At 50.9% G+C, this 13,057-nt stretch overlaps 5 protein-coding genes across 5 annotated transcripts; 3 read left to right on the forward strand and 2 right to left on the reverse strand.

Annotated features, from left to right (window-relative positions):
* Positions 1-3,410: 3,410 nt before the first annotated feature.
* Positions 3,411-4,073, forward strand: Z519_08307 (uncharacterized protein; the record flags this gene model as incomplete). The annotated part of the gene is made up of 1 exon (XM_016766035.1): positions 3,411-4,073. One exon carries the CDS (start codon positions 3,411-3,413, stop codon positions 4,071-4,073), a length of 663 nt encoding a protein of 220 aa, XP_016618080.1.
* Positions 4,074-4,799: 726 nt separating this feature from the next.
* Positions 4,800-5,416, reverse strand: Z519_08308 (uncharacterized protein; the record flags this gene model as incomplete). The annotated part of the gene is made up of 2 exons (XM_016766036.1): positions 4,800-5,218; positions 5,335-5,416. The coding sequence occupies 2 exons, from the start codon at positions 5,414-5,416 to the stop codon at positions 4,800-4,802; spliced, it is 501 nt and encodes a 166-aa protein (XP_016618081.1).
* Positions 5,417-6,484: 1,068 nt separating this feature from the next.
* On the forward strand, positions 6,485-7,060 carry Z519_08309 (uncharacterized protein; the record flags this gene model as incomplete). Its single annotated transcript, XM_016766037.1, has 4 exons — positions 6,485-6,593; positions 6,666-6,781; positions 6,840-6,893; positions 6,959-7,060. 4 exons carry the CDS (start codon positions 6,485-6,487, stop codon positions 7,058-7,060), a joined length of 381 nt encoding a protein of 126 aa, XP_016618082.1.
* Positions 7,061-7,196: 136 nt separating this feature from the next.
* Positions 7,197-8,399, reverse strand: Z519_08310 (uncharacterized protein; the record flags this gene model as incomplete). Its single annotated transcript, XM_016766038.1, has 1 exon — positions 7,197-8,399. One exon carries the CDS (start codon positions 8,397-8,399, stop codon positions 7,197-7,199), a length of 1,203 nt encoding a protein of 400 aa, XP_016618083.1.
* Positions 8,400-11,292: 2,893 nt separating this feature from the next.
* Z519_08311 (uncharacterized protein) lies at positions 11,293-12,708 on the forward strand (the record flags this gene model as incomplete). The annotated part of the gene is made up of 3 exons (XM_016766039.1): positions 11,293-11,347; positions 11,470-12,346; positions 12,405-12,708. 3 exons carry the CDS (start codon positions 11,293-11,295, stop codon positions 12,706-12,708), a joined length of 1,236 nt encoding a protein of 411 aa, XP_016618084.1.
* Positions 12,709-13,057: the final 349 nt, after the last annotated feature.

The raw sequence follows: 13,057 nt of genomic DNA on the forward strand, positions 1-13,057 counted from the left end.
CGCGACAGCCGTCTTCACCATCACTGTCTTATGTACACGCAATTTGACCTCGGTCTCCTCGGTCTCCCTTGCGAAGCAATTCGGCCCTACCTTGACAGTCTTGAGAATATTGCAGAGGTTGACATCTGGATTGACTACTTTAGTCATTGGGCAAACTCTCGAACTGGTCCAATGGAGCCTGGTCCATCGAGATTGCAGATTGCGGGCATTGACTGTTCTGAGTCTTTCCCCAACTACGAGTAATCTTGGCATACTGGCGATGGCCCTTTCAGAGGCCCAAATCTTGCTGACCGAGCTTGGGCGGTAGGCAGGTGAGTTCTGGAGGCATGTGCGAGAAAGACTTCTAACTACGGCCTCCATCTCACACGGGGCAGACTCCACATGGTTTCTATCGCTTAGGTTGCCAGAATCATCTTATTCAGTGCATAGAGTTCCGATCGCCTTGGAACTTGATTTTGCTGCTTCTACGCAACGCATCATTTGAAACCAAGGTGACGACAACCTACTACTTCTACATGTTCCGTGCGACAGCGGGTGTTAGTACGTTTAACGGATCATTTGTTGCTCCAGCAGTGCACAGCATAGGGTCGAAAATGACCTACCAAGTCCTTGCATTCTCTTACAACTTTGTGACGAACGCTCAATACTCCACTAGGTTGTCGCCGATATCTTGCCATGGTGACTGCGACCCGTCTATCCTCCCCGGATCTACGTGGTTTCTGAACCCTCTCCCGCCCACTGACACTCCGAGCAATTCGATTGTCAATATATATTGTTCTCCTAGCATCCAAATAGACTTTACCTGAGGCCCCGGAAAGAGCGAAAAACTTTCGGGCAGGGACTGCTCCGTTTACGGTGAGAACGAGAATCCGATAGTTATCATGTTATATTTAGCAAAAAGCCAAATATACAATGGGCCGGCCATCGCTAGTGCGTGTAGCCTTCGGGCGATTCACCGAATATACCCTAAGCCTGTGTCAAGGTGTGTACATAGGCTCTGACATTGTCCGCGAACACTCATTCGCTGGGGTGTCACGCTCGGGATCACTACCACCGTAACGCTATACAGTCTCAACGACCCCACAGCGTGTTCAAGGAGTAACGACAGCATTTTGCCCCTTACAGATATTGGGACTCCAAAGTCAAACGATATTGACAGGGACGGACTTAATTTGGCGGTGAACCGGCTCCTAAGCTATACTGCTCAGGCTATTCCCCCAATCTCTTCCTTCGTGTTCATGTTTAGCATAGATCGGGAGCAGGGCATTACGACTAATCCGTAGATACATGTAAAGCACCAAAGAGCATCCTTTCCTTCTCACTCTTCCAGTTCAGCGCCAACAACGCGGGTCACCCATTCCATGCACCTCTTCCACCCGAGTTCCATACCACCACGTCTCTTTGCAGAGCTGCAGACAAAATTATCCTCAGCCGAGCGACTTTCATCCCCGATATCATCTTACAAGCCTTTATGATTATCATTTTCTAGGTGTTTATCATATGGGCGCTTGGTGTGCAAGTCTAAACGCCCAAGATGTCATTCAATCGAACGCAGGAACGATGAAGGCCATCGAAGTTATGCGGGAGGCAACGGCACTCCGACCAGGCGTTCTAGTTCGGCGGATCCCATCCAAACTCCTTCATTGACGAACCCGAGTCGCGAACCGACTCTTGAAGCGATCCATGTTATTGCAACAGCAGCAACTCCTTCTATTCCAGCGATAGCGGCTCCTTCTATGCAGACTGCATAGAGTGGCAATCCTTGGTCCCGAGACTGAACAGGGGCCAGACCTCACGTAATTACTTGCAACGTGGTGTCATACCTCTCATATAGGCATATCTCCAAGTTCAATATGGGATTCTGGTCCATTCCACCTGGGATTCTGAAGCAACAAACGCAGCATAACACCATCATCCTCATATCTGAAACGGAAGCAAGCTGGGCTAAAGTCATCTTTCCAGCGGGTTGGCGTACTCCGCGGACTGGCTGAATTAAGTCTAGATTCACGTCGACAATGGTGGGGATCGAGGCACAGGGATGACCGGGATATCATCACAGCTCCCTCCAGCCGGTCGATCTTGTCAGGGTTTAGTACTCTGTCAAACAGAGCACCGTTCGACATCTATTCGCATTTCTTCCGTGCTGGGCAACAGGAAACGAGCTGCTTCAGCCTCACCGGGTATTTCTCATCGGAGGAACTCACCACAAATGTCATCTCAGGCGGCGGGAATTCTCGCATCAAAATTTCGACGTCACTTATGATATCACAGGCAGCAAGCGCCAGGAAGTTGCTCATAGATCCCGAGGAGAGACTGTAGTACCGGCCTATCCTGACTAAAAGTAGTCACTGTGGTAGTCGCTATTGTCTTGAAGGGAAACTGGGGCTGGCTGAACTCTGCTCGATCTATCCTGATGTATAGTTGTCGTGTCCTAAAGGGGTGTCGACAACAAAATTGTGGCTGGCTGGCTGAAAGCGGCTGAAACCATTTTGATGTACAGTCACTTGCATTTGAAGGGTGTTGGCACAATAAACTGTGGCTGGCTAGCTGGCTGGCTGGCTGGCTAAATTCAGCTAGAACAGTCATTCTGATGCTGAAACACAGTCGCAAGGGTATGCTTCATTGCTTCAAGCATACTCAGCGTTAACGTAAAGCATGTGCCGGCTGGAGATGATCGGCCCTGCAAAGGCAATATCCTTTTACAACATCACCATTTTGCCTGCTCATTTAGAGTTGATGCCACAGTCAGCCGATGCCGCCAAGTTCTTCTTCAAATGCCATCTTGAGATACAATACAATGGTGAACAACATGGCCCTCGACATTTCCACTTCCCGCAGCCTTTCCCTTTCAGAGAAGTACCCAATGCGTCTTTGTGGAATGATGTACCGTCCATTTGCCGTGCGGTTCAGCTCTCAGCTCTCCACCAAAAATGTCACATCAGAACCCACAAATCGGGTTTGTCAACAAGAACACGAAACTCGCTGCTCGCAGTTGCAACCTGCAGCTACCAATGCAAGCAAGCACACCTATGAGTTCATCGCGGTGGCCAACAACCTGCTTTGTCTGCCTTTGCCCGTATGTCGACAGATTGAGAGAAAAGAAGTTGCACAACTTTTTCAGCTCGGCGCTCTTCCACACGGCCTTTGAGTTGCACCGATCGACCGGTGCTGCAGCGGAACTGATTCTCGAAGTGACGGTTATCTGTTTCCAGTTGCGTGGCAGCCTCTTCATCTGCTGTGCGGGCAGCTGCTTCGGTCGACGATTCTGGTGAGAGGCATTTCAGATATATAAGCAACTCCTGTTCCCGCATGTTGGGTCAGCCCTCTTCTCCCAAGACTCATCTCTTTCAAGGATACCTATACTTCTCCTTCTATCTATTAGCTTCGTCCTCAACCTAGTTCTGTCTATCATGGAGACATTCGTCGGCGACAAGGGGTATCTTTTACACGAGCCACCTTTTCAACATGTACCATCAGAAAAGGACCTGGAGTCGCGAGGCCTGAGCGTCGGTCATAGAGTGGGACTCATCAGGGGTTCCGGCCAGGTGGTTGCAAAATATGGACTAGCCTGCTGGGCCGCTTTGATAACTCTTGCGTTGCTCCTCTTTGCATTCTTGTGTCGACCACTGATCCTAAGCTCCGGCAGCACTGACTTGGATCATTACTATCCTTCGTTGGACTTGCTGGCGCTCGTACCAGCTTGGGAATGGACCGCCTACAGCGACGACGGTTGCAACAACGAAATCGCAGATCGAAATGATACTGGACCACTGCCCTGCACAAATTTCACCTCAGACGCCGCTGAAGTAGATCGCCTCACTATTGATATGGGGAAACACTGGGCCATCTGTCTGTACACCGGTGTTAACTGTGACACCTATAAGGGCCGTTACGATTTCTCAAAACTCTCCTGCCAAAAAGGACGCGACTCCACAGCCTATCAGATTATCGAACTCAGCGAGACTGCGGTTTGCCCGGGTGAAATCCCAGTCGAGGCCTGCGATCCTGACGCTTGTGCCCAGCAAGGCCGGGGTTGCGTTTGTGATCCACTGGGAGACCAGTGCGTATGTTAATACACAGACCCACATTCTGCCTGAGGACAGCATCTGTCTGGAAATATTGGTGATTGGGCCAACGATTCGCCTGGGGCGGAACACAGATTTACGACACAGTCTCTCTCTCTCTCTCTCTCTCTCTCTGAACAATATGGTTCTCTGGAAGCACTGGGGGCTCTCGCGGTGGATGTAATATGCCAAACGTGCTGGGAAACAGGTCATGACTCTTTTTGGGGAACGGGAAATGAAACCTGGGTTGTGACGGGCTAAAGTGATTGAAATCTCTACCAGGAAGAAGTTCCAAGTTCACTTTCTTGCTGATTTTGCTTCGGCTTTACCGTCAGCTCATTCTAGGTAGTGGCCCACATGATTTCTCTTTCTGATGTATGGTGTTGCTTTCGAATATACCTTGTGAAAGAGTGCCTACGGGGATTCGATGTGTTCGACCTAGACTTTGGCGGACCCATCGGCTGCCGTCTCCGCCATCAATGCCCTCGCCACCGGCATAGAAAATAGGCCGGTTAACCCCTAAAGTATGTAGATCTGGACAGAGATGGACTTCGCCACTGGTTGGTATGTGGGTATGTAAAGGGAAGCCTAGTACGGAGAGCTCAAGTGCAGATCCAGAAGATGCGAGTGCTTCGATAAGCAGGCGAATCAGACTTGATTTGCCGGCCCCTGTTTGACCAGTAAAGGAGACAAACCCAGGAAAGCGTGGAAGACACCGCCTACTGGAGAGCTCTTCTAGAAGCCGCGAGGATCGCTCAAAATCACGGAATACAGTTTCCCCAGTGTCACAATCTTTGTCAGTCCCAAACGAGAAGAATCCTCGTCTTGGTCTTCCAACAATACTTGCTGCTCCTTATTGCCCTCTGACCGCAGTGTCTCGAGAATCCTTCGGGCAACACGTGGGTCACTCTTCTCATGCGGCAGGCCAACTTGGGGGAAACCCATAGAGCGTTTGGCGCTCTCTCTGTGGCGAACATATGTCCCAGCATTTCCCGCAGAAGATAGCCCCGTTGCAGGACCAGCGGAAGCAACACTCGTCTTTAGATGGTCGGCGCTGACCACAGTTGCAGGTTCCGTCTTCCTCAAAGCCAACAGCTGCATCTGTGTGTTGACGTGATCACGATGTTGTCCTGATGGGGTGGATGTGCCTCGACCTCAGTCGCATCAGTGCTTGTAGGATGTTGGACCGAACTAGTTCCTGCGGTATTGGTTCTGAAACTGGCCTGTTCACCGATACTGTTGGCCGCATAAACTCTGGTCTCTGGCTTACCTTCGTCGTCAATATTGACAATTTTGAAATGGGTTGCTCCTTGTGAGCCTCCAACGTCTTGCTTTGACGCTCCACCCGCCATGAGGCGTGGAGTACGCAAGAGCTTTCTAAATCTTTGAATCTGTTTCGAACACAATTTGTTGCCTTTAGTAAAACATGTCTGTGCAGTGTTCTGTGTGGGTGTGAGAAAGGTCCTCTCGGGTCCTAAGCAATAAGCTAGGTCTTTCTAGTCTTTGTAAACTAAGAGATGCTTGATGGTTGGCACTCTGGATGATTCGAGCAGTAGATGGAGGGGAACGCTTGGAACCTACCTCAGCTCAATGTGACTTGTGGCCGCATATCGTAGAGCGGTTGATCACATTGTACTACCATGAGTCTTTGCAGAGCAATACAATCGAGCTTGTCAAGAAGATTCTAGCGGCGGACGACAATGAGACTCTCTCGCAGCTGCTCCGAGCCTGGACAGCCCTCAAGGCGGATCACAAGTACATCCAGATCGCGGTATGTCCATCCGCTGATGCACGAGCACCGAAATCTGACAGATGTGGTAGGGAAGGTTCCTATTTACTGCTGTCGCAACGTGTCGGCGTGGCCGAGTGCTGAACAAGCTCACTGGTCTGCATCGGCGCTCTTTTATATGAGCACGGACCGTCCAATTCCGAGCAGGGCCCTCAACCTTAGATATGTGCTCTCTCGGGCGAATATTGGACACTGAGAGAGATATGGCTGACCGGCAACCAGGGTTCTTTCGCATGGTTGGGATTTCGTATTGACAGACGGGCCTATTAGTAGGCAGAGGAGATAGGATATTCGAAAGGGTTGGAGAGAAAGCTGAAAGCATAGGAACAGGAACACCACTTCAAGAACAAAAAGTAGAGGATATATTCGTCTACCAGGGACGTGTTCTAGGTTTACGCGGCAGGCGAAGTCATTATCGAGCAGAAAAGAGGAGGGTGTCGTGTGTAAGTTGAAGGTGAGAAAGAGAGTCTCGAGATGTGGACGGCGTTTAAAAGCAGCGAGTGTCGCCAAGACCTAATTGGTGGGTCGAGAGAGCTCCAGGGCGTCGCCGCGCGAACCACCTCAACTTCTGCGCAGGAATCTCATTGCAGCTTGCTTCCAACATCACCAGGAAAAGTCTCAATAGGGAAACATGTCTGGTCCCTCATTAGCACCGTACATCTTGAAGCGGCCATGGCTCAAGCGGTGGATGATGCCCTTCGCCAACTGGTACGCCAACACTGCCGGCTACAGATCCCTAGGTCAGTACATCACCCTTGGAGAATAGCTTCTTCTTCCATATTTTCCAGTCCCCATGTTAACGCTGTTGGCAGGTCTGCGCCATGACGACCTGATTCCCGAAGAAAACGACATCGTCCAGCTCGCACTCAAGCGACTTCCCCCGAAAGAAGCCTATGACCGAGTTTTCCGTCTCAGAAGAGCTTTTCAGGTATGCCATGTGATGAGGAAGAGGGGGACATGGGACAGCTAACGGGTTGATATCACAGTGCTCCCTGTCACATCATTTACTGCCTCCTGCGGAACACACCAAGCCCGAAGACGTAAGGATTTCTCCAGCACGCTGAAAATTCATTGAGGATTCTACTTACTCATGCATCGTTCATAGGACATTCCATATCTGAGTCCCATTATCGAGGAAATTGAAAGAGAGGAGAAGGAGCGTGCTGACCTGGAGTCTATGATTGTTGAACCAAGGAAGCAATCGTGAACTGGCAGGTCGATGGACCAACAAGGGCGGCTGGCCGGAGTCCCAAAAGGAATGTGAATGCTGAATTATTGTACATAGCATACAAAGAGAGGGAGCTTGAATGGAATCCATAAGCAACCTAAGCTAACTTTGCACTCTACGCCTGCATGACCTCAACATCCACATCTTCCACTCGCCACATATACCACATAAACAGACTCCGATACGGCGCAAACGGCGCACTCTTCTCAAGCATATCCTGCTCAGACATGTATTTCCACTTGCCACCGCCCTTTGCTTTTAATTTCTTCACGTCTTTGCCAAAAAAAGCAGCCATCCCCCTCTGAACGCCTAGGTCACCGGTGGAAATGATATCAAGCCGCTTGAGCGCGAAACAGGCAAACATCTCCACACTCCACCTCCCCAGTCCGCGGACCGCAATGAGTTTCTCCATAACCTCTTCGTCTGATGCTCTCATAAGCATCTCATTTGTGAGTTCTCCAGAGGCGAATTTTTGAGCTAGGCCTTGGATATACTCCGCTTTCCGTTGAGACAAGCCGGCAAGCCGTAGTCTAGCAATTTCCGCAACCGCCACTTGGGCTGGTGTCGGGAACTGTACTTCTTCAGGCCCTTCTTCGTTGAACAAAGCAATAAACTTATTCTTGATGGATTTGGCAGCGGCACCCGAGACCTGCTGGCCCATAATCCCGCTTGACAATGAGCGAAAGGGGTCAATCGTCTCGGCGAGACCCTTGGCCGAGAATATATGGCATGGATGTTTTTCGATCAGTGGCTTCAAGCGTGGCTCGACCCTGATGAGATGGGCACAAGCTTGGTCTAGGAGAGTGTTTGTGGTCGCGATCGGCCGAGGGAGGCCTGTTTTTGATGGGGTCGACTCGGGAAGAGTGTCTTCGTACGCGACATGCGGTGTCCCTCCAGGTGTGACTAATGGAGCATTGGTGATATGCGGTTCAACGGGGCGGTTAGGAGGAGGAGTTGCATCGTCAATGTCCCCAGAGCTGTAAGGAGCTCGAATAACGTTGATGAGACTCGGCGTCGGAGTCAATGGTGGGTGCTTGGGCTGTGCAACAGTAGCCCTTCGTGCATTCGCCTTTTTTATTGGCGTCACAGGCACTTTGAATTCCGACTCCGCCTGGGGCACCCCATTGACAATAGGGATCTCTTCCTTGTCAACTGCTGTTTGCTCACCGGCGCCATGGGCCTTTTGCCTTTTGGCTTTCGTCCCTTGCCCTTGCGAGCCAGATGTCCGTCTCTTTGGCCCTTTGGCCACATTCTCTGGTCTATCCGGTGCTGAAAGAGTGGCAATTGATGCGATCCTGCTAGATCGACGAACAGACATGACAGATAAACGCGCTAGCATTCAATGATTGGTGGTTTGTACATTTATAATCTTTCTCCTGGATTACGAACTGGTCAAAGCCGAGCATATACTCCGTAAATGCCGGGAGGTGGAGAGACCGGAAGTTGGCCTGTCCGTTCTCCAAAGAACAGCAGTCTGAGACTGAAGAAGAACGGGGAGTTGATATGCCGTTGACGTGGGATGAAGTGATGTTATATTCTCTCCTTCAGCCCATGTAGAACCTCGAATATCATTGGCTCACGCGTTTTCGGTGCCTAATGTCAGTGCCAAGCATCTGTGGCTTGAGGGCATGTGGCTGACATAAGCCAGTCCTTCGTTCCGGAACAATAGCCGCCAGCATGATACCAATCATCCAGGACTACAAGTACATACCAAGGCTGTTCTCATCACCCGCGGTGTGTTGTTTAGGCATTCCTAACCCATATGGCTTTCCTGTGTTATCGACTGGAAGATACATTCTGCTCAGACAGAAAGTGTCCAGGAATATACAACAGAGAACATGTCATGTCGTGCGATATGTATCAGAAAACGCAAGTTCCCGTTGTGCCGCCGTTCTCGATCCGAGGATTCGGTTTTGTAGAAGGCTAGCGGATGACGCGGCTACACACGGAGCTTCAAGTTTCTTGTCCACCACCAAACTGGTTCCTGCGACAGCTTGTTCCAGGCCATGATCTCAATAATAGGTAAGTAATCTCTCAGCTGGAGATCTTCCTCGTCTCGCTATCTCTCTACCTAATACCAGACAATACCTGATCAATTCCAAGTGATCCACCAGATGAGGTTATTGATCGGATCTGATGGAAATTTGAAGCCTGCATATCGAAAGTGGATGCCCGAAGATGGAAAAGCTCTATCTCTGCGGCGGGAACCTGTTCCAGGATCGTGGCAAGGAGGCGTCGTATCGTCCTGTCACCAAATAACAAACTAAAACCGATGGTGGAACAAGTGTGGAGGGCCTTTACCTGATGCGGTAGAGTCTGTCGGTTGTGTGCTATGAAGATCCGGTGGTGATGGATGCGGCCATGGCTGCGGAGGTTATCATAAACCTTGATGACTGCGCAGACAGATCAGCAAGTTGCCTGGTCGGAGGTCGCTGGAGGGATAAAATTGATGCTGGTCATGAGTCCACATTGGCCCATGATGATCAGGCAAGCTGTTTTGCGAGACGAGACTTGAGGTTCAAGCTTGAGCAGGGATTGCAAATGGTTCCGCCTGCCCGGCCTTTGACAGCTTGACCTTGGAATTTTCTGCATCATGAGGTACGGGTACAACGTAGAAGGTACCCTGTGCGCACAATCAGCACGCCTGGAGTCGTTATGACCATTATCTGGATGCCACCAAGCCTCGCACGCCACCTTTAATGGGTAGAATTGCTCCATTATTTTCACATGTGGATCGATAGTTCGCAGCTGTGCCCATAAGTACGAGTAAGTACTTAAGTACTTACCTAAGAAAAGAAGAAGGGCAGCGATCAAGCGAAATGGCGGCTTATCCACTCTGACAAGGATACTGCAAAAGTAGCGTTATCAGTCGTAGAGCATCAGGTTATCCATTAAAATCTTTGGCTTTCTGTGCTCGAACGTGGCTAGTACGGAGTCCATGGCATCTGCTCCATCTTCGAGCGTCGAATGTCTCAGATGAGAGGGGACATATGGACTCTGGAGAAGTCTGTGGCCACTGGCCAGAAGGCGATCGGCTCTAGCCAGCTCGGCAGGAATGGGAATGGGGGGGTTTTGCGGCATGCAGCATGCAGCATGTGCGGGCTGGTGGAGGAAGAAGTGGCTGAAGCTGGAAATGGGGGTCGGTTGAAGGGTGGATGAGAGCGCCGGCACCAACTCAATTGTGTGTACCGAGTACCAAAGTTGGTAGGTAGGTACCTACTGTAAAATACTAAGGGAGTCTGTGGGTGTTTGTTGTGACAGTACGCATAGGTACCCCTGTACTTCGGGCAGCCCTCTCCTTTTTGCACTCTGACTTGCTTGGCTACGCTAATGATGCAACCCCGACTCCGTAGGCTCCACCTGAGACGGCAAGTGCTGTAGCTGCCCCCCAACTTCCGGCCATTGACAGCCACACCGCAGCTGCGGCTCCCCTGGTCTGGTCTGTTACCAGGGGGGCCCCTGGACTTGCCCTGAACTGCGGGTAAGAGCCCGCCAGATGGTCAAACAACAAGGGCTATAAGGGCCACCCAGGGCCACCGCGGCCACTAGCTCAACCAGACCGGATGTCAAAGCAGGGCCTATTCGGAGGTGCTCTGCTGTCTAGCAGCCAATCAGTGGCCCGCCCTGCCCAGCTCAATCCCATCCCTTCAATTGCCAATTCCTCGCTGCGTCCATTTTTCCTGCCATCCCCCTTCTCTCTTCACGCACCCGCTTGCACGCACAACAGTCTATCGTTGCTGCATTTTTTCCTTTCTACACTTCCATTCTATCTTCTCTTCAGGAAGCCAGCCACGCGTTGACTCTTGGGCCCCAGAGAGTCGTCCCTACCGCCGGCTGTGTTGTGTTAACAGTCCCCCCCCCCAAAGCAACAACAATCAACGAACCAGCTTCTCCTTCGCTGAAGCTGATTTTATCCCATCCTCGCTGTGTTCACACTGCAGACTCACCAGATTAATTCTTGTACTCCCCAAAAGTTTCTTACAACTCGCTCAGGGCCAGTTTCACGCCTTCTATCCTCTTTTAATATTGCATTGCAGGTGAGTGCTGCCACCGCGCCTCCCCGCTCCGTGTCTGCTTTGCTGTCTGTCGACCGCGTCACCGTCACCTTGTCAACTCAGCCAACCTCAAACCAACCTTCGTTTGTCACATCGCACAGTGTATAAGTACGAGTACTGATCCAGGTTGCAGCTCTTCGCTGTTCTTAGGACACCATGACTTTCTCCAAAATCATCCTCCCTACCCTCGCCCTAGCGAGCTCTGTCTTGGGTACGTCCTCACTGTCTACAAAAGTTGGATTCAAGGCATTGTGCCAGACTTGGGCAAGAGCTGGTTCTCACAAGCGGAGCTGCGTGTTTTTGGGCAAATTTTGGAAGCTAACTCTGATTTAGCACAGGGTGGGGGCGGCGGCAGCAGCAGCAACGACATCTGCAATGGACCCTCGATCACCATTGTCACTAGTGCCGATGCCGAACAAATCGCCAACTGTGAAACATACGATGGCGACATTATCATTGATTCCACTGCATCGGGCCAAATTGCGATCAATGGGGTCCAACAAATAACGGGTGACCTCACTTGCAACAATGCGACTCAACTCACGGCTATCACATCGGATCAGATCAACACGATTCAGGGTACATGGAGTTTGAGTGGCCTCACCATACTCTCCACCTTGCAATTTGACTCTCTGACTGGTGTAAACAACATCAATTGGGTTGGGCTCCCTGCACTGCAGAGCCTTAATATGGCTCAGGGCATTCAGAGGGCGAACAATGTCTACATTTCCAACACGCAATTGAACAACATAAATGGCATTGAACTGACAGCTGTCGGAAGCATGAACATCAACAATAACCCTTACCTCACCGATGTCAACGTCAATGATCTGGCCAATGTCACCAACTCGCTTTCCTTCTCCGCCAACGGTCGTGACCTAGCCATCTCCTTCCCCAACCTCCAAGATGCTGCCAACCTGACTTTTCGAAACGTCAGCAAGATCGACATGCCATCTCTCTCAAACGTTGCTGGGTCCATGGGCTTCTACTCTGACAACTTCCAGACCTTTGCCGCGCCCAACCTGACTCAAACGGGCGGCACTTTGGCCTTCGTTGACAGCCCCAACTTGGCGAGCTTCTCTTTCCCCTCCCTCACAACCATTGGTGGTGGTTTCTTGGTCGCAAATAACACCAACCTCAAGGCGATTGATGGTCTGCCCAAGCTGCAGACGATCGTCGGCGCTCTCGACTTTGCAGGAACTTTCTCCAGGTAAGGACTTGGGAATCGTTTCATGTCATTCACTGTTCGGTGCTGATCTGGATTGCAGTGTCACGATGAACAAACTCAGCGACGTTCGGGGCGGATCTAATGTGCAAACTACCTCGACCAACCAAACAATCTGCCAGCTCTTCGACCAGGCTCATGCGAACGGCGTCATCAAGGGTGTCAACACCTGTCTTACCAACAAGGCCAACCCTGAGACCAACCCTACTGCGACCAGCGGCGGTACCTCTTCCACTTCGACAAGCAGCTCCGGCAGCAGCGGTAGTAGCAATGCCGCTATCACATTTGGTCCCACCACATCCATGACCGGTCTTAGCGCTCTGATTGCTGCCATTTTCTTCCTCTAAAGTATTGGGTCATTGGGCGTTGCTTTTCCGCTCCACTTAGAATAGCTTAATATGCGACGGGTGATGTCTCGATCCTTGTGCTTGTCAGGCCCTTTTTTGAGCGATCAACTCTCTTTTTAACGAAACAAACAACAAGATAGGTGGAGGCTTGCGACTCGGTTCTCACAAAACAAAAGAAGCGCGTGCGCATCTGGAGTGTGGGGACAAGGGTTTCTTGTGTTGGGAAAGATCTAGTACTGGCAGATTGTGATTGAGAGCGAACAGGGCTCCGAGGAGCTCGCTTGCGCGTGGATAGGCATACAAATGAAACATGTTTCCTTGACTGTGGCTTGATGCCATCCATCTGCGC

Source organism: Cladophialophora bantiana (genome assembly GCF_000835475.1).
Source record: "Cladophialophora bantiana CBS 173.52 unplaced genomic scaffold supercont1.12, whole genome shotgun sequence".
NCBI classification, from domain to species: Eukaryota; Fungi; Ascomycota; class Eurotiomycetes; order Chaetothyriales; family Herpotrichiellaceae; genus Cladophialophora; species Cladophialophora bantiana.